The 20,952-nt window shown below is 38.3% G+C and overlaps 1 protein-coding gene across 4 annotated transcripts; it reads left to right on the forward strand.

The window, feature by feature from the left end:
* Positions 1 to 145: 145 nt before the first annotated feature.
* Positions 146 to 19,359, forward strand: LOC109112679 (E3 ubiquitin-protein ligase TRIM39-like). Of its 4 annotated transcripts, none has more exons than XM_042727192.1 (8): positions 146 to 271; positions 1,654 to 1,728; positions 13,559 to 14,112; positions 15,118 to 15,213; positions 15,288 to 15,521; positions 15,605 to 15,743; positions 18,602 to 18,628; positions 18,789 to 19,359. In XM_042727192.1, exons 2-8 carry the CDS (start codon positions 1,674 to 1,676, stop codon positions 19,334 to 19,336), a joined length of 1,653 nt encoding a protein of 550 aa, XP_042583126.1. In that variant the 5' UTR covers positions 146 to 271; positions 1,654 to 1,673; the 3' UTR covers positions 19,337 to 19,359. The 4 variants fall into 4 exon arrangements, with proteins under 4 accessions (XP_042583126.1, XP_042583124.1, XP_042583127.1 ...); XM_042727190.1 differs by lacking the exons at positions 13,559 to 14,112; positions 15,118 to 15,213; positions 15,288 to 15,521; ... (1 more) ...; positions 18,602 to 18,628; positions 18,789 to 19,359 and adding exons at positions 1,913 to 2,466; positions 2,606 to 2,701; positions 3,391 to 3,624; ... (1 more) ...; positions 3,995 to 4,021; positions 4,162 to 4,755; XM_042727193.1 differs by lacking the exons at positions 13,559 to 14,112; positions 15,118 to 15,213; positions 15,288 to 15,521; ... (1 more) ...; positions 18,602 to 18,628; positions 18,789 to 19,359 and adding exons at positions 1,913 to 2,364; positions 2,642 to 2,701; positions 3,391 to 3,624; ... (1 more) ...; positions 3,995 to 4,021; positions 4,162 to 4,755.
* The last annotated feature ends 1,593 nt before the right edge of the window (positions 19,360 to 20,952 follow it).

The following is a 20,952-nucleotide window of genomic DNA, read 5'->3' on the forward strand; positions in this document are numbered from 1 at the left end:
ACAAGGGTTTTAATACGAATGCCTTACTGGGATAGCAACAGCCAGAATTCAGATACTTTATAAATGACACTGAAGTTGTATGCAGTGCACCTTATGTAATAGGCCTACACTCTATAAAACTGTGCACAAAGACACATGATTCAGGGTCAAAGTCTGATGGGAGCAAACTTCGACTTTAATATGCTTAACACTTTACAAACACCACCACCACCAACAACAACAAAAAAATGATACTAATTGAAGCATTTTAATACATGATATTCACTCACAGGTAAGTTATGGATATGATGATCATGAATTCATTTGATATTTTGAATTGCAAAAACTGATTTGGAATCATTTACTCAGCTATCTGTCAATATGGTTAGATCTGCATACAGGATTGAATATGATCTGTTTTACATCCATAAATTTAATTTGCGAAGTGCTGGCATTAATACGTTTTATCATAATAAATATTAACTGTAAAATTATACAAATAGAGTGGTTGTAGTGTACAGTGATACTGGTTGTCATTAAAACATGATCAAAACATTGATCCGTTTGGTGGTAAACTAGTAGTTTTTTAAACTAGAGCATTTTTTTTTTTTAGGGGTTCTCAAACTTTTTAAGGCCAGTTTTCCAAGAACCGTCTTATAATTTTTACTGACATTGGAACTCCCTCTCTCTCTCTCTCTTTTAGTTTTAATCGTTAAAATAAGTTGTAGTAGTCAGAAAGCATGTCTAATTACTTGAAATAAAAAAACTTATATAATTTAACAAGTTTAATAATAATAAAATTTTAGGGCTCAATGTAATACATTTTATTTATTCTCAATTTATGTATTGTTCCCAAATTCAATGTTTACTGTTTTTATTTTTCTGAGTTCCATTTTAAAAACTGGTTAAATTACATTTTTAGCAATGAAAAAGCATGTCTAATTGAATTCATAAATTGTTAACTTTTTATTAGAATGTATTTATTAATATTAAAAATGGTGGGAGTCAATTAATTATTATAATTATAGTATTAATTTGAGAAGAATATTTTACTTACAATAGTATGTTATAATCTTTTCTACTGGGGTTAGAGAATTGGACTTGTGACCCGAAGGTCGGAGGTTCAAGTCCTGGTGCTGGCAGGAGCTGTAGGTGGGAGGGAGTGAATGAACAGCGCTCTCTTCCACCCTCAATACCCATGGCTGAAGTGCCCTTGAGCAAGGCACTGAACCCCCAGTTGCTCCCCGGGCGCTGGATATATAGCTGCCCACTGCTCCGGGTGTGTGTTCACTTCTCACTGCTGTGTGTGTGCACTTGGATGGGTTAAATGCAGAGCACCGATTCCGAGTATGGGTTACCATACTTGACAAATGTCACGACTTTCACTTTCACTTCAGCTCACTGTGATGGGTTGTCATGAAGGCCTTTCAGTTTGTGTACATGGTCTGATGATAATTTTTCTCAAATTAATTAGTGAAATGCTGTTAAGTGAATCTTCAGAGACACTAGATTGTATCATGATTTGATACCACTACTTTTAATTTATTCATCCTTAATTCACCAAATTCCATGACAGTCCATTGTACAGTAAATTCCATTTTCCACATTGTGGAAATTATAGAGCCCTAAAATGTTATGAAATGAAATATGTCCTGTGACTTTTTTTCTTACAAGGCTTAAAGAAAAGAAAAGCAATGGCGGAAAAAATTAGATCACGGAAATACAGACGCAGTAGGGATAACCCTCCATGTAAGTTAATTACTAAAAATATTATTGAATAAAACAAGTCATAATAAGATCTGTACAATTGCTTACAATGATACTTAATTCCTGTTTTGGTTCCTGTACAAGTAATAATGTTATTTGTATATTATCCAATATTTGCAGACATGAGTTACAGGTGAAACATTTTCACTATTCCTCTTCTTTTCAGCTTTGTCATCATCCAGTGGTCTTCTAGCTAAGGAGCTTAAATGTTCAGTGTGTCTGGATGTGTTCACTGATCCAGTCAGCACTCCATGTGGACACAACTTCTGTAAGAGCTGCTTAAACCGTTGCTGGGAAAACATTCAGAACTGCTTCTGTCCATTCTGTAAAGAAACATTCAGTAAAAGACCCGACCTCAAGATCAACACTGCACTTAGTGAGGTTGTGCAGCTCTTTCAGAAAAAGTTTATTCTGAGTAAATCTGAAGTTCTCTGTGACATCTGTGATGAAAGAAAGCTGAAAGCTCTGAAGTCCTGTCTGGTGTGTCAGACCTCTTACTGTGAAACTCACCTGGAGCCTCATCTGAGAGTCCTGAGCTTAAAGAAACACAAACTGATGGACCCTGTGGAGAACATGAAGGACTATATTTGTCAGAAACACGAGAGACCTCTGGAGCTGTTCTGTAGAGATGATCAGACACGTGTGTGTGTGTTTTGCACTGATGGAGACCACAAGACTCACAACACTGTTCCTCTAGAGGAGGAGAGTAAAGAGAAGAAGGCATGAGTTCCTAACAATATTTTTAAAAAAAATTCAATAACCTTTTAGTTTTTAAATATTCCAACTATATATTTTGTCAAAAGATGGAAAATCCATATTTAGTGATCAAATGTATTTGTGTGCTCCTGCTTGTCTGTAGAGTGAGCTAATGAAGACACAGAAAGATGTGCAGCAGATGATCCAGGACAAAAACAAGAAGATTCAAGACATTAAATACTTCACAGAACTCAGAAGAGTGAGTTTAAGATATACAATATCTAATAATGCTTTTGTTTGGCAGCTCATAGAACTATTTGTGGGAAAGTTATGAAATTTGGCTCACAGATGACATTAACCACAACAAATTTGGAAACTCATGTTTTGGTCTTTTTCACTGTATGACATAAGAACACTGAATAGGAGCCACAATCATAAAAATCATCAAATTTTTTTCACGATGCCAATCGTTTGTCTGGAAAAGCCAAAAATCACACAGTGTGTTTCGGGTTTAACAGGGGTATTCAGGGAAGGAAATCTGAAGCTGTTTTTTCTTTTTAATGGATTGCATCACTTAATCATTAATGAATGGACAGCCAAACAGCTTATCTTGTTTGCCATTAAACAATAATTTTGGATTTAACGTTTACACAGAAAAAAAATTAGTTTTGCTGAGAGAAGTGTTAGCTTAACTGTGGACCCTCGTATCTCAATAATAAGACAATCTCTGAAGTCTGCAGTAAGGTAGCCCTTCATGAGCAGGTTTGGAGACCCATGGCCTTTAATGAGTAATTCAAGACAGCTCTTAATTAGCCTCTGTTGTGCTTGGATCCTTAATTGCAGCTTACAACCTGATATTTTTTACTATATTATGTTAAAAAAAAAAAAAATATATATATATAATATATTATATATATATATATATATATATATATATATATATTTCAGAAAAGCACAGAGCGAGAGAAAGCAGCCAGTGTTGAGCTCTTCAGTGATCTGATGCGCTCCATTGAGAGATGTCAGGCTGAGCTGCTGGAGATGATGGAGGAGAAGCAGAAAGCAGCAGAGAAACAGGACGAAGAGCTCATTCAAGAGCTGCAGCAGGAAATCACTGAGCTCAAGATGAGAGACACTGAGCTGGATCATCTCTTACACACTGAGGATCACCTCCAGCTCCTACAGGTCAGTGTCTCTCTGTCTGCTCACATCAAAGGACAACACTCACACTCCTCAAGCTGAGGGATTTCTCCTCTCTCCTGCTGTAGATTGATCCATCCCTGTGCAGTCCTCCACACACCAGGAACTGGCCTGAGATCAGTATGAACACTGATGTGAGTGTGGAGACTCTGAGGAGAGCTCTGACTCAGCTGCAGGAAACTCTAGACCAGAAACTCAGTCAAACTGGTAGGTCAATATCAAATACAGCATGCATGCACATCATAAGATATGTTATTGTTGGACTATGTAAAATTATGTATGAGGCAAATACATTATTTTTGTACAAAAAATAATTAGAAAATCTTTTTATGTTTTATGATTGTTTGACTTGCAGTGTTGAGGAGGATGCAGCAGTATGCAGGTACAATGTGTGATTTTTCACTCTTCACATAGCCTACATACAGAAGCATAACAGTTTACTTTTATCCTACCAAACACGTCAAAATGTGGAGATCTTTGTATTGGTAAAATGTGATTCATATTCTGTGATCTCTCTCTCAGTGGATGTGACTCTGGATCCTGATACAGCTCATCCAAATCTCATTCTGTCTAATGATGGGAAACAAGTGAGACATGGAGACATTAAGCATGGAGTCCCAGATTACCCAGAGCGGTTTGATAAGTGTGCCTCTGTCCTGGGAAAAGAGGGATTCTTGTCAGGAAGATTTTATTTTGAAGTGCAGCTGAAGGGAAAGAGTAAGTGGGATTTAGGAGTGGCCAGAGAATCTATTAACAGGAAGGGAAAGATCAGAGTGAGTCCTCAGAACGGATACTGGACTGTGGGTCTGTGGAATGAGAATGAATATTGGGCTTGTGCTGATTCCTATGTGCTTCTGTCTCTGAGAGTGAAGCCACAGAAGGTGGGGGTGTTTGTGGATTACGAGGAGGGTCTGGTCTCCTTCTATGATGTGGAGTCCAGATCTCATATCTACTCTTTCACTGGTCAGTCTTTCACTAATAGGATATATCCATATTTTTGCCCCTTTTCAAATGATTCTGGTAAAAATTCAGCACCACTGATCATCTCACCTGTTAATTTCAATGAATGATTTTACAAGCCATATGAAATAAACAATGAAAATGAAGCATCTTAAAGGGGTCACTTTTTCAACTTTAGTTAGTCTGTAATGTTGCTGTTCGAGCATAAAAAGATCTGCAAAGTTACAAAGCTCAAACTCCACTTCAAAAGGAGATATTTTATGTAACATAAATCACTTTTCAAAAAGTACAACAAATGACTCGTTTGTACTACAATGCATATTTTTGGGGATTGTGATATCATCGAATGGGATGAGACCTGGTTGAGCTGCACTAGAGAAGGCAACAAGTGTTATCACTATTTCGGAGACACAGCTTTCCCAAGGCAGACGAACTTAGAGTGGTTACAATCATCCAGGTTTAAGTCACGCTTAAATTGATTTTAATGCAATATTTACATTGAACCTCGAAGTAGGCGGCTATGGTAAGGGGTGTGACATTTCCCAACAAGGCGCCGAGTGCTGCCAATCACAACACACACTGGCCCAGCTAACCAATCACAGCACATTTCGTATTCCAGAAGGCGGGCCTTCATTTGACACAGGAAATATTCGAGCCATTCATGCCAGACTGGGGAAAGAGGTGTTGTTAAAATGTAAAATATGTGAAAAGTAATGTTTTTCGAACAACCTAGTATGAGAGCCTGTTCTAGTACACCCCCAAAACAAAATCAAGACCTTGCAAAAAAATAATTATTCACAGTCTGTACAATTTTACATCAAATAAAATGTAAACTATGCACAGTTTGAGAATATCCTATAAATATCCTCAGAAGAACCAGATCACTATGATTACTTGAGTACAATGATTAAAACTGAAATAATAATATATAGTGTAGCTATATTACTGTAATTATGTAACAGAAATGGGAAAATGTATACAATTCACTGCACTTTCCAACTCAGATCAATGCTAGTGGGAGTAAAAACAACAACAACTTGTAAGTCTTTTCACACAAATTATAATTACAGGTAGCATCAATTTATTTTTAAATAAATAAATAAATACATTTTTTTTTTCCATAGTGCCTGATTTGCCAACATGTTGACATTTGCATCACACAACCAGCTCCATATTTGCTGCTTTTCTGACGTAGCAAACATGTTTGGTAGCTCTGGTACAGTGTTGCACTTGCTACATGAAGTGGTCGAGAAATAGGCTACGAAGTCACGATAAAAGAGATCTGAGACTGGTAGAAGCAAGCTAAAATGGCATGGTGGCTTCAGGTAATGGGTTTTTATCTCGCATTTGCTCATGTTAACACTACTGGCTTAGGTTTTGTGTAAGTGGTAGGTGATTTTCAAACATGAGATATACAAACTGCCTATTTGGCTGTACATAGGAGGAGCTGCTGTGTGACAGCACTGCAGGTGAGGGAAGGCTTCAGTGAAAGTGAAACTAAATTGATGCACAACAATCTTTAAGCTTTTTAATAAATAATATATCCTAGCCTAATTCTTAGACATTCAAAGACGTATGTGAACACAGATACTCACTCACATGTAGCCTGCGTGATGTAAGAGAAACAAAACAAGACACGGACATACAGCTAATGAGAATACTCATAAGCCATGTGTTCACACAAGACCAGACAGCACGCAGGCAGTGAAAAAAACAAACTGTGTGCTACACAGCACAAGACAAAACAGAACACGAAAGCATGCAGCCAATAACAGGAGCTGCATGCAACAACAACACAAGACATCAAAAGAAGCACACGGCCGAACACAAACCGTGTACTACACAAAACACAACACAAGTGGATAGAAGAGCACACGGCCGAGCGAACTCGAAACTGCACGCTCCCACAACAAGACAGAACATGGAACGCAAGTGTGCTGACCCCAACACGAAACTGAAACTCAACAGTGAAGCTGCGCGCTCACATAAAAACAAGACATGATGAGAGTGTCAGGGCTCTGTCACAAAACCATGAATAACACTAGACCGAAATGACTGAACCCTGACACACTGTGGATAAACAAACTTTTAGATTTATTTAGCAGCGTTTAATGCGAGTAATATAGAGACAGCAGTAAAGAACATTGGCAGAAACACAGACGCCTGTCTGAAAAAAAAACAACTGTAGTAGTTTCTCATGAATGTTAAAATCTCTTGATTATTATTTGTCTTCACAGTGTTTAGGAGGATGCAGCAGCATGCAGGTACAATGTGTGAACTGTTCTCTCACACAATAATGCTTTACAAACAATAGCAATTTGAAATCATATTCTAACTGAACACTTTATTAAATAGAAAAAAATACGAAGATATTTGTATTGTAACGATGTGATTTATGTTCTCTGATCTCTCTCTCAGTGGATGTGACTCTAAATCCTGATACAGCTCATCTAAATCTCATCCTGTCTGATGATGGGAAACAAGTGAGGCATGGAGACATTGAGCATGAACTTCCAAACAACCCAGAGAGGTTCGATAATTGTGTCCCTGTCCTGGGAAAAGAGGTCTTCTCTTTTATTTTATTTTGAGGTGCTGTCAGGGTTAAAACCGAGTGGGATTTAGGAGTGGCCAGAGAATCTATTAACAGGAAGGGACTGATTTCAGCATGGCCTCAATATGGATTCTGGACTGTGGCTCTGTGGAATGAGAATGATTGTAGAGCCCATACTGATCCCTCTGTCTCTCTGTCTCTGAGAGTAAAACCACAGAAGGTGAGGGTGTTTGTGGATAATGAGGAGGGTCTGGTCTCTTTTTATGATGTGGAGTTCAGGTCTCATATCTACTCTTTCACTGGTCAGTCTTTCAATGAGAAACTCTATCCTTTATTCAGCCCATGTCGTAATGATGAAGGTAAAAATTCAGCCCCACTGATCATTTCACCTGTTAATTACAATGCATGAATTTGCACCACAAATACACAATGAAAATAAAGTTTTGTAGAACAATGATTTTAAAAAGATTATTTTTTGTGGGGTAACACTTTATTTTAAGGTGTCCTTGTTACACATGTTACATGTACTTACTATTATTATAATACTTAATTATGCATAATTACATGCAAGTAACCCTAAACCAAACCCTAATCCTAACCATATAGTAGTACTGTACATTTAGTTAATTAATATTACTCAGTACTTATAATTACACTGTAACAAGGACACCTTACAGGAGTGGTTGATTGCGATTTCACTTTTTTAACCTTAGTGTGTAATGTTGCTGTTTGACCGTAAACAATATCTGCAAATTTGCAGCGATGAAAGTTCAATGCAAATGGAGATATCGTCTTTTAAAATTCTGGCAGTTTAATGTCTACAGAAATGGCTCGTAGGGACTACAATGAGCTACTTCCCGGGTTTGTTATGTCACAAACCCAGATAAACCCCGCCCCCGGGAACATGCAGCAAAGATCATCAGCTCATGAATGATCAGCATGCTCATTCAGATCATCGGCTCTGCTACAACAATGAACTGTTTCATTTATACACTTATTTTCACATAGCTATGAGAAGCATTAAACATGGACGCACATGTGGTTGCCATGCTGTATTAAAGCTTTAATCAGGATAAAACCATATATTAAAAGCTAACAGAAGCAGTAGCATTTACAAATAACAGCGTATCTAAAATATGAGACAACAACAAACTAAAAACATACCATGAAGAGCCGTGCTTGCACAGGTTATGCACAATCTTCTTCAGTAATATTCTCTGGGTCTCAATTGGGTTCAAATTGATAAGCAATATAGACGATGCCAATAGGGGCTTTCGCACCGCATACTTCTAGCAACTTAGTTCTAGGAACAAGCCAGCAGGGTGGTTCCTAGAGAACCAATTTCTCCCTCTGGCTGTTTTTCTGGCTGCATTCGCACTGGCAGCAGGAACTTAGAAGTGACTGACAACGACAAACAAAAACAACCGGTGAATGGAGAACGCCATGATCGGAGCTGTTTTTGTTGTATGTTTTGGGTTTTGTGATAATGGAGATGGAATGTAAATGCACAATTTACACAACTGAAAGAGCAAAAAGTTGGGCTAAGAGACAAAATCTCCTGACAACTTTCAGTGTTACATATCGAGGCTGAGAAAAGAACACAACACTGCAGATCATAGCACAGAAACTGCATTTGTTAAAATTACAAATGACTTGCTTCAGATCAAGGCTGCATCTCATTGCTAGTTTTACTTGATCTTAGTGTTGCGTTCGACACCATAGATCACGACATACTCATAGATAGATTACAAAACTATACAGGTATCCAAGGGCAGGCTTTAAGATGGTTTAGATCCTACCTGTCCGATCGCTACCACTTTGTTTATCTAAATGGGGAGTCATCTCATTTATCACCAGTAAAATATGGAGTGCCACAAGGATCTGTCCTAGGTCCTCTGCTATTTTCAATATACATGTTGCCCCTTGGTAATATCATTAGAAAATACGGGATTAGTTTCCACTGTTATGCTGATGATACTCAACTATATATCTCAACAAGACCAGGTGAAACTTCAAAATTATCTAAGCTAACAGAGTGTGTTAAAAATGTAAAAGATTGGATGACCAATAATTTTCTCCTATTAAATTCAGATAAGTCAGAGATATTACTTATTGGACCAGAAAACATTACACAGAATCTCGTAGATTACAATTTGCAATTAGACGGAAGTACTGTTACTTCCTCTACTGTCAAAAATCTGGGTGTTATATTAGACAGTAACTTGTCTTTTGAAAATCATATTTCCCATGTTACAAAAACAGCATTCTTCCATCTTAGAAACATTGCCAAGCTACAAAACATGTTACCTGTTCCTGATGCAGAAAAGCTAGTTCATGCATTCATGACCTCTAGACTGGACTATTGTAATGCACTGCTAGGTGGTTGTCCTGCATCCTCAATAAACAAGCTACAGGTAGTCCAAAATGCAGCACCTAGAGTCCTTACCTGGTCAAGAAAATATGATCATATTACCCCAATACTACAGTCTCTTCACTGGCTACCTATTAAGTTCCGTATCAGTTACAAAATATTATTACTTACTTATAAGGCCCTTAATGGCTTAGCTCCTGCGTACCTAACTAGTCTTCTACCACGCTACAACCCATCAAGCTCCCTAAGGTCACAAAACGCTGGACTTTTGATAGTACCTTGGATAGCAAAGTCCACTAAAGGAGGTAGAGCTTTTTCGCATTTGGCTCCCAAACTCTGGAATAGCCTTCCTGATAATGTTCGGGGTTCAGACACACTTCCTCTGTTTAAATCTAGATTAAAAACACACCTCTTTGGCCAAGCATTCAAATAATTCATCTCATAATTTTGCAGTTATATCTGAGTAATTGTGCATTATTATTCTTTAGCTTGGGTTAAACTAATTAATTTTACTTGGCTGGAACAGCAGCTACGCTAATTATGTCTCTATTTGTTTCTCTGCTTTGCCACGGGATTTACATCCCGTGGTAACTAGGATTTACATCCCGTGGTAACTAGGATTTACACAAGCTCCAGTCTGGATCCAGAACACCTGAGAAGAGATGATGCCAGCCCCTCAGAGGACCTCAGATGATGCTAACCCAGAGACAACATACAGAACTTCCACATTTTGCTATAAGTTTGATTGCATAATTGCTGTTAATAGTGTTTATCGTCTGTTTGTTTACGTCTTTTATTGATTTTTCTGAACATTTCTGCCATATGCACATGAACTGACAGTCACTACTGATAAGCTACTACTAATATTGTAGAAACTTAATTTTCTGTAAAGTTGCTTTGTAATGATTTGTATCGTAAAAAGCGATATACAAATAAACTTGAATTTAATTGAATTGAATTGAATAACAGGTAAATGCCGTTATCGCTGCTTTTCATGTGCTTGGAGTAAGTATTTTTACATGGCTGTTTAAAAATGTCATGTCGCTGGTGTTTCATATGCGTTTGACCAATCAGCGTACACTTATGTCACTGGTAGTTCCTATAGAACTGTTTTAGACCCTATACTCTAAAGTAGGAGCTAATTTAGTTCCCCCAAACAGAATTCCTAGAACGGTTTAGCCAATCACAACACACTGGACCAGCTAACCAATCTGAGCCCATTGCGTATTTCTGAGGGAGGGGCTTCATAAAAGATGTACTTTGCTGTTAAAGGGGTTACAAACCTACTTTTTTGTCTTGCAAACTTTCAAATAATATGTTGTCTCAAAAATGTAATATGCTGTAGGGGAGAATTGTATGGATTAGCCCATTTTCACTGAAGTTGCTCTCTTAGACTAATCTTATTCCATGACATCTTATTAGTTAAACTTATAAGAAGTCATAAGGATATCCCTCTGGCCTGGGATCAGTGTGATTAAATTATAGACCAGTTGACAGAACAACATCTTGTTGTTGTTTTTTTATATTGTGTTTTACATTATTGTTGCAAGTTCTGCTGATTTGTGAAGTTGTGTAGCTGCCCCCCAGTTGATAAACACAAAATTATGCTGCATTTAAGTGCCTTGACCCCCATTGGAAGTCACTACATCATGTCATTGCTCATTGAAATCTGCTCCAGGTTGTGCTTCACCAGCAGTTGCTGTTGTTTGTTTCACCGGATATCGCCAACTGTCATTGAAAATGCATGATGTCTAGTTGCTTTTTTGTCACATAATTGCTGTTAGTTGAAATGCCTTAAAGTTTCCGGGCTACATGTATGCTTTATTTGACAAAATATGGTGGCTCTGTTTGGTGTTGGTATGAATGAACTAGGTGAGTCTGTAATTGTCAATAATAATTCATGCTGGAATTTGTGGAACTTTGTCCACAAGTTCATAGTAAACTCTGGAGCTTTGCCAGCTATATGGAGCTGTTGCTACAAAGATATGGGAATCCATAGTTATAGTACAATTATTCAATATTATTGGACATATTTACAATGATAAATTTGAACTGAAAAAAAAAAAAAATCTTTGGGGATGAGTATTTCAATTCTAATGCCTTCTGGGACAGAAAGAGTCAGAATTCACATGCTGTCAGGGATCCTCAACTCTGGCCCTCGAGGTCCACTTTCCTGCAGAGTTTAGCTCTAACATGCCTGAACAAGCTAATGAGGTCTTCAGGATTACGTTTTTCTCACGTAAATCCTCACGAAAAAATACAGCGATTAGGACATTTCTTTAATTTGCAGTTCAAGTCTGTGCACTTGGACTATTTTATCTGAAGAAAAAAAAAGGAAAAAAAGAGAATCTGCTAGAAACTATAGGAATACGTGGGATGCAAGGACAGTCAGTACTGCAGAAAATCGTGCAATGTAAAATATTCACAAATCTTTTTCCATTTATATAATCTGCACTGTGATTGGCTGTCATTGCGCTCACACTACAATATCTGCGACAGCAAAATTCAGGCCAAAAGATCTGTAGTGTGAGTTTGCCGTAAAACAAAAAGCCAAGCACCGCAAATATGGTAATCAGATCTTGAGTGTACGTCAGATTTGACTCTACCTATTACCACCAGGAAGAACTAATGTGAAAGTGAAACTAAACTTATGAACAACAATCTGTGTTGGTTTTAAGGTTTTTAATAAAGAATAAGCTTATGTATTTCTATGACGTGCAAAGACGAATGTGAACACAGCTGATAATCGCAGGTATGTGATTGACATCCGAGAGAAATTTAAACAAGCAGCCTGTGTGATTAAGCTTCTTTGTCTAACTAAAACTAGGCAAAATCAGGCTGAAGCACCGTAGCAACTATTCGACTAGTTTAGTTGTGTAGTATGAAAATGTCTCAGATTTTTGAAAAAAAAAATAAAAAAAAAAATGTGTTGTTAGGGTTGTAAAGCGTGATTTAAATAAACAGGAAGCTTGTGAACTACTGACTAAATCAGTAAAAGATCTGTATGAGTATATTTCCTGATCTATAACAGAGAACTGATAAAAACAAAGTCATTATATAGTTCAGTGGACTAAACACAGTAACAACTGCGTGTCATTGAATAAAAAAATCTAAATAATTCCATATATTGAGCTGAATTGAATTCATCAAAATGTTTAATCTAATGCAAAACACTTATTTATGTCATTTTATTGCTGTATTCAAGAAAGAGAATCTCTTTCACATCCAAGAATTTTATATGTATTGTAGCAGTTTTGATATTATATATTAATTCATAGTAGTATAAAAATATTAGCAGACTTGTTAGAAACGTTAAAATATAACTGCATTGGCTTTATTTGAGAAATTTGGAGGTAACAAGTGAAAGTGATGAACAGATTTTATCCTGTGAAATAAAATTGTGTTATGGCCTTTTCCTGCAAAGACATAGAGAAGAAGAGCAATGGCAGAATTTGTACCAACTTCACCAAGTCAAACCAGGAGACAACATACGGATAAACCTCCATGTAAGTCAGTAACCAAGATAATAATAATAGCAACAATATCAACTTTAATTGTTAGTTTCTAGGTTATATATTGAACATTTTTTAGCTTAAGTGCCTTGTTTTAGCACATATTTTGCGTGAAACTCAAGAAGAGATGTGAGCGCAATTATAAAAGATGCATGTTTACATTTAAAAATAATGGAATAGACCTAACACAGAGTACGTTCTGTGAGAACAGCCCCCATTTATTGTTTGGTCCTGTTTAGAGCTATTTTGATTGGCGGAGGCTCTGGGCAGCGCAAAATAGAAACATTAACTGACTACACTGTATCTAAAATGCAAGTTGCTTGATATTAATTTCCTGTTTATTGATCTGTTGTTATAAAATTTATTCTGTTGGTTTTAATGTAAGGTCAGCTGTGACAGATATTCGGAACTGACTGATATTTGGAACAGCAATACTGACTGTGTGATATCGCTTAAGTTTTTTTTTTATGTGTAGCCGTAAACTGCAGGTGATACATTTTTTTTTATTATTTCTTTCCTTTTCAGCTTTGTCATCCTCCAGTGGTCCTCTGGCTGAGGAGCTTCAGTGTTCAGTGTGTCTGGATGTGTTCACTGATCCAGTCAGCACTCCATGTGGACACAACTTCTGTAAGAGCTGCTTGAACCAGTTCTGGGACAACAGTCAGGAGTGCAAATGTCCATTGTGTAAAGACACATTCAGTAAAAGACCCAACCTCAAGATCAACACTGCACTTAGACAGCTTGTACAACTCTTTCAAGAAAAGTTCACTCTGAGTAAAACTGAAGTTCTCTGTGACATCTGTGATGAAAGAAAGCTGAAAGCTCTGAAGTCCTGTCTGGTGTGTCAAAACTCTTACTGTGAAACTCACCTGGAGCCTCATCAGAGAGTCCCAAACTTAAAGAAACACAAACTGATGGACCCTGTGGAGAATATAAATTACTATATATGCCAGAAACACGAGAGACCTCTGGAGCTGTTCTGTAGAGATGATCAGACACGTGTGTGTGTGTTTTGCACTGATGGAGACCACAAGACTCACAACACTGTTCCTCTAGAGGAGGAGAGTAAAAAGAAGAAGGCACGAGTTACTTACAATACAATAAACATACTTCAATAATCTGGTTTTAAATATTCCAACAATATCTTTTGTCAGAAATGGAAAATACATGTTAAAGGGATCGTTCACACAAAAATGAAAATTTGATGTTTATCTGCTTACCCCCAGGGCATCCAAGATGTAGGTGACTTTGTTTCTTCAGTAGAACACAAAACAAGATTTTTAACTCAAACCGTTGCAGTCTGTCAGACATATAATGTAAGTGAATGGGAATCAAGGTTTGAGAGTCAAAAAAACATACACAAACAAAACCAAATTAAACCCTGCGGCTTGTGACGATACATTGATGTGTAAAGACACGAAACGATCAGTCTGTGCAAGAAACTGACCATTATTTATATTGTTTTTTTTACCTCTGATTCACTGCAATGTCCGAACTGTCCTGAGTGTGTCCTGAGTGTGTTCTAAATAGCCGGCACATAATGTGTCTTCTTCTTCTTGTTTTATGGCGGATCGCAGCCTTATAAGTGCATTTGAGAGATAGGTGGTGGTAATGCATTTATAAGTCTGCGATCCGCCGTAAAGCAAGAAGAAGAAGAAGACACGTCACGCATAAGCTGTTGAGAACGCGCCCAGGACGCTGTCAGGGCAGTTCGGTGAATCAGAGGTAAAAAAAAAACAATATAAATACTGTTCAGTTTCTTGGACATCGATCGTTTCCTGTCGGTACACATCAATGTATCGTCATGAGCCACAGGGTTTAATTTGGTTTTGTTTGTGTATGTTTTTTTGACTCTCAAAGCCATGATTCCTATTCACTGTCATTATATTACTGACGGACTGCAACGGTTTGAGTTAAAAATATTTGTTTGTGTTCTACTGAAGAAACAAAGTCACCTACATCTTGGATGTCCTGGGGTTAAGCAGATGAAAATCAAATTAAAATTTTCGGGTGAACTATCCCTTTAAGAAAAGTAATAAAATATGTCCTGATGAAATATAAAATATGTTCATGTCTGTCTCTAGGCTCAGCTGGTGAAGACACAGAAAGATGTGCAGCAGATTATCCAGGAAAGAATTAGGAAGATTCAGGACATCAGCCACTCAGCAAAACTCAGAAAAGTGAGTGTGTTCAATATTTGATGAATAATGTTCTTAAGTGATAAAGCTGATTTAATAAAAAAATTCATTTTCAGAAAAGCGCAGAGCGAGAGAAAATAGCAAGTGCTGAGCTCTTCAGTGTTCTGATGCGCTCCATTGAGAGATGTCAGGCTGAGCTGCTGGAGATGATGGAGGAGAAGCAGAAAGCAGCAGAGAAACAGGATGAAGAGCTCATTCAAGAGCTGCAGCAGGAAATCTCTGAGCTCAAGATGAGAGACACTGAGCTGGATCATCTCTTACACACTGAGGATCACCTCCAGCTCCTACAGGTCAGTGTCTCTCTGTCTGCTCACATCACAGAACAACACTCACACTCCTCAAGCTGAGGGATTTCTCCTCTCTCCTGCTGTAGATTGATCCATCCCTGTGCAGTCCTCCACACACCAGGAACTGGCCTGAGATCAGTATGAACACTGATGTGAGTGTGGAGACTCTAAGGAGAGCTCTGACTCAGCTGCAGGAAACTCTAGACCAGAAACTCAGTCAAACTGGTAGGTCAATATCAAATACAGCACACAGTTTCTTTTAGCAGTTATGGTGTTTTGCAAGGAAATCAATATTTAAAAAGGGAAAAGAGCACATTAGGGTAAAAAAAACAATCCAGGTCAGGATGGACAGGCAGGATGCACACATAGGAACCAAGTAGACTGGACACAAACAGACAGCACAGACTAGGGCTTAAGTACATTGGTAAACGAGGATAATAGACAAGACACACCTGAACTAAATGACAATCAATGGGAGACAGAAACTAGCCTTAAGTTCCATTCGGAAGGGCTCATCCCTATGCCCTAATCCCATCAAAGGTTTTACCCTCCAGAGTGAGAGCTTCGAAGAGTTGAAGGGTGTAGGGGACCAAACGACTGTTTTTTGAAGTGCCCTTCTGTGTCATCATCCCATGCTCACACAGAGGCGCCATCATCATGCAAAGAATCTCCGCAAAGGATCATGGGAGCGCAAAGTGTCCATCAGTTGTACTCTTTGAAATCCTTCATTCCGAAGGGCCCTTTGAAGTGGCCAGTTTTGAGCACTTCGGTTTGGAACGACTCTTCAATATGGCCGCCATAATTGTTTTGAAGGGCGTTATATCCCGTTTGGAACGCACCGTAGGTCACAAAGAGCACGTGAGGGATGAAAACAGCAAAAACAGTCCAGGGGTGTGAAAGTATGTGTGTGTGTGTGTGTGTGTGTGTGTGTGTTTGTGTGTGTGTGTGTGTACCTGGAATTATGGGGAACAAACAGTATAGTAAAACCAGTAAATTTTGACCTTGTTGGGACATTTCTTGGTCCCCATAAGAAAACAAGCCTACAAATCATACAGAGGTGCGTTTCCCAAAAGCATTGTTACCCAACTATGGTCGCAAGTTCCGTCATTACCAACATAGTTCAATGATTCTGTGTTTCCCGAAACTATAGTTCAAACGAACATTCGCAAACAGCATTGCAAACTTACATGGCTGGAACTACAGCTCTCAACCTGTGATTAGAAGCATCTTGTACATCTTGTTAGCAAGGGATATGGGCTTAAATAAATATGTTCTTGGGCACAATAAGCAAGCTAACATCCAGTACAATCTATATATTCCATTCTATCTTAATATAAATACATTTTAATCTATGTATTTTTGTGCGTCCTCAATAAGCGCAGTTTTTGAAGAGTGCACATGTCCATAAATGCCTAAGGGAACCCCGGAGTATGACATAAGAGGGAACCCGCGATGAATCAAACATCAAATAAAGCAAAGTGACAAGGAACAAAAAATTTTAAATTAGTCATCAGGTGCCATGTTCAATACAGCAGTATCTTAGAGATGTCTAATAGGTTAAATAGCAGAAGTTATTCCTCCACCACATGCGTGTGACGTCATTAACAATGGCTCTATGTTGTTGAACTAATGTGGTTCAAACGATGGAGATGCGACCGTGTTCGGGAAACAGTCGTAACTAGCTAGTTCATTTCAACAACAATGCATTGTACTATGGTGGTTAATCAGCAGGTTATGTCGCTTTATGGGAAACGCACCCCAGAATTATCTTTTTGAAAATCTAAAATAGCAGAACGTTTTCTGTGAGGGGCAGGTTTAGGGTAAGGGCATAGAAAATACAATTTTTACAGTATAAAAATCATTGTTTGTGGAATGTCTCCATAAAACACGTTCACACAATGCGCCTCATTCATGAAACATTCGTAAATATATGAGTAAATTCTGAGAAATTTGCGTGTAAAACTGACCTCCCCGAAAACTTTCCTCCGGATTCACTAACACTTCGTAAACGTCCGATTTGTTAGTTAAACATTTGTATGTTAATGAATTACAATCTCTGGTAAATATGGCGCTTGTGCAGTCTCATTCACAATTAGCATAATCCCAGCCTATAAATTACAGCTACGTAAATTTCTTGTCCAGGAGCACAGTGGAATATTCTGGTCTTCTTTCACAGGTTTGGCTTAAGGTATATTGCATAAATGAAAAAAAAAACTAATAGGCCATATGCCTAACAATAAATATTCAATAACGTGTGTCCACCAAAGAGTTTTTAGCCTGCTGAAAAAATGGCAGGCGCTCTTCTGTAAACGACCAGCTGGTGGCGGTTGAGAATGCTTTTGTGGCACAGCGTTTTTCCAGCTGAGACGCTTTAGTTGCTATGATTTGGAATATCCACGGCGACAACGTATTACTATAGTATCTCATTTTAAAGAATTTTACTAAATATAAAAAATCAGTAACCAGTAATACTGAATTCTTCATTGTAAGCAGTCGTTGTACAAGCAGGATGGTTGGTCGTTATTTGTCCCACCTGTCCTCTATTTACGGCTGGGTAAATAGTGACAGTGACGAGCGCTGCATTTTACAGTTATCAACCTAAAAAACAAACAAACAAACAAACAAAAAAAAAAATGGTTGGCAAGGGCAAATGAACTTGTAATTATTATGGTAGTGCATCAAAATTCAGTGTCATCAGTTTGCCAAAAAGAACACAGAGCGTTATACGCACCATTTACAAGTGGTAGGGAGCAGGTGTACATTTCTTTCATACCAACTAACATTTTGAAAATACAAACATTTTCATGAATTCGAAAGTTTAGTCAGAACATCTTTATTGAACGATTTACACAAAAATTAATTCTGCTCGTGTTTCATGAATGAGGCCCATTTTGTGTGTGTGTGTGTGTGTGTGTGTGTGTGTGTGTGTGTGTGTGTGTGTGTGTGTGTTTGCGTGCGCGTGCGGCATGTATATTTGTTTAATAGTTTCTAGTGTCAGTGATATAGATGTCAATGAAACACAGCTCCTGTAATTTATGAATGTTAAGACCTCTTTATCATCATATTATTATTTGTCTTCACAGTGTTGATGAGGATGCAGCAGTTTGCAGGTAGGGATACAATGAGTGATCTGTTCTCTCAAACAGTAAAAATTACACAAACATTCACATACAATACATCAGTGCATACTGAATATTAAATATTAAGCACATAAAGATACTGTATATGTATTGTGAAGATGTGATTCATATTATCTGATCTCTCTCTCAGTGGATGTGACTCTGGATCCTGATACAGCTCATCCAAATCTCATCCTGTCTAATGATGGAAAACAAGTGATACACGGAGACATTAAACAAAAGCTCCCAAACAACCAAGAGAGGTTTGATCACTGCACCTGTGTCCTGGGAAAAGATGGATTCTCCTCAGGAAGATTTTATTTTGAGGTGCAGGTGAATAAAAAGGCTAAGTGGGATTTAGGAGTGGCCAGAGAATCTATTAACAGGAAGGGAAATGTCACTGTGAGTCCTCAGGATGGATTCTGGGTTTTGGGTCTGTGGAATGAGAATGAATATTGGGTTTTTACTGATTCCTATGTGCTTCTGTCTCTGAGAGTGAAGCCACAGAAGGTGGGGGTGTTTGTGGATTATGAGGAGGGTCTGGTCTCCTTCTATGATGTGGAGTCCAGATCTCATATCTACTCTTTCACTGGTCAGTCTTTCACTGAGAAACTGTATCCTTTATTCAGCCCATGTCGTAATGAAAAAGGCACAAATTCAGCCCCTTTGATTATCTCATCTTTTAAAAGCAATGAATGAATTCACACATTTTCATCATTTGGGGAAAAAAAACATAGATGTAGGGGCATAATGTAATTTGTTCCTTCTAAATTAGTTAATTTTTTTAGGACTGCAAAAAGTGAACATCCACAAAATGTTGTTATTTTTCTCTTTACTTGTAAAAGTAAAATTGCATTTTAAATAATAATGAAACAAATTTAAATAGTATCTGAATGAAGCACTTTAGCTCTTTCTAGATTATGTTGCTTGTGAATTCATAATTAAAATCGGCTCCACCATGGCACCTGGTTCCCTCGTCTCCACCGGGCTCCCTCGTCCCTCTGGCTCCTCCTTGGTCAGTCGTCAACCATCTGCCACCTTGGGACTCCACACCTCTGGCTTTGCCTTGTCACTTCATCGCTCTGGCTCTGTCAGGCTCTTCCTTCCCGCCTCCATCCTCAGTCGCTCCACCGCATTCTTCCGGAGCCCCGCCTTGGCCCTCCGGTTCCTCAGTGTCACCCTGGGTCTCCTTCTGCTCTGCTCCATCCTGGGCTCCTCATGCATCGGCTCAGTCTCCGTCAGTCGGCCCCCTGGTGTTGTCAGCTCCTTCTCCTGCCGTCGACTCCTCCGTGGACCACTATCCTGGCTGGCCTTTGGAGTTATATCTGGCTCCTCCTGCTCCGGGCTCCGACCTCCATCCACTTCACCCTGGCACTATGGATTATGGTCCCTTTCCATTGCCTGCCCCACTCCCACCTCCTGAACCCCCACCCTCCCACCTCTGTTGGACTTTTGTCGACACGAGGACGTGCCATTCTGGGAGGGGGCAAACTTTTATGCTTATGATCTGTTTTGGTTTGGTTTTGTGTTTCCTTTTATCCTGCGTAGTTTCCATTTTTTTATTTTTGATTAATTAGCTCCACACCTGTTTCTGTTCTTCTTGATTAAGTCCTGTGTTCTCCCCTGATTCCTTTGTCTGCTATCGTTTGGATTTGTGTTTGGTTGTGCCCTTTCTCTCCTATGGATTATTAAAATAACTATTTTGTTATACTCCTCCGTGCGCTTTGCATACCTACATGTAACAATAGAATCATTTTATATAAAATGATGTTGCACAAAATCACAGAACACAGGCATAAACCCACCTGATATGAGGCACTAATTCTTTTAATGCCATGGAAGAAACATGGGAGGAGCTACTCTATGACATCACTGCAGTTGAAGGCGGGCTTCCATCAAAGTGAAACTAAACTGATTAAAAAAAAAAATGATAAAAGTAAACTGGATGCTTTAAACTCTTTAAAAAACTGATTATTTGAATAGAAACATTCAAAGATAAATGTGAGCAGAGCTGATACTCACAGGTACGTGATGGACATGTAAGAAAGATTTACGTTTACAAGTTTTGCAATGCGTATGTCTAACTGGAATAACCTGGACAAAACCAGGAAAACACAAGTTAGCTACTCAACTAGTCTTGTTGCTTACATTGAAAAGCTCTCAGAATTTTAGCAAATGTATATGTTGGTATGGGCTAATAAAAACTAATTTTAGTGTGTGTCTGTCAATATAGGCTAGCTCTTACAGAAGTTGTGTCCACATGGAGTGCTGACTGGATCAGTGAACACATCCAGACACACTGAACACTGAAGCTC

This window comes from Cyprinus carpio, chromosome B7 (assembly GCF_018340385.1).
Source record: "Cyprinus carpio isolate SPL01 chromosome B7, ASM1834038v1, whole genome shotgun sequence".
In the NCBI taxonomy this organism is placed as follows: Eukaryota; Metazoa; Chordata; class Actinopteri; order Cypriniformes; family Cyprinidae; genus Cyprinus; species Cyprinus carpio.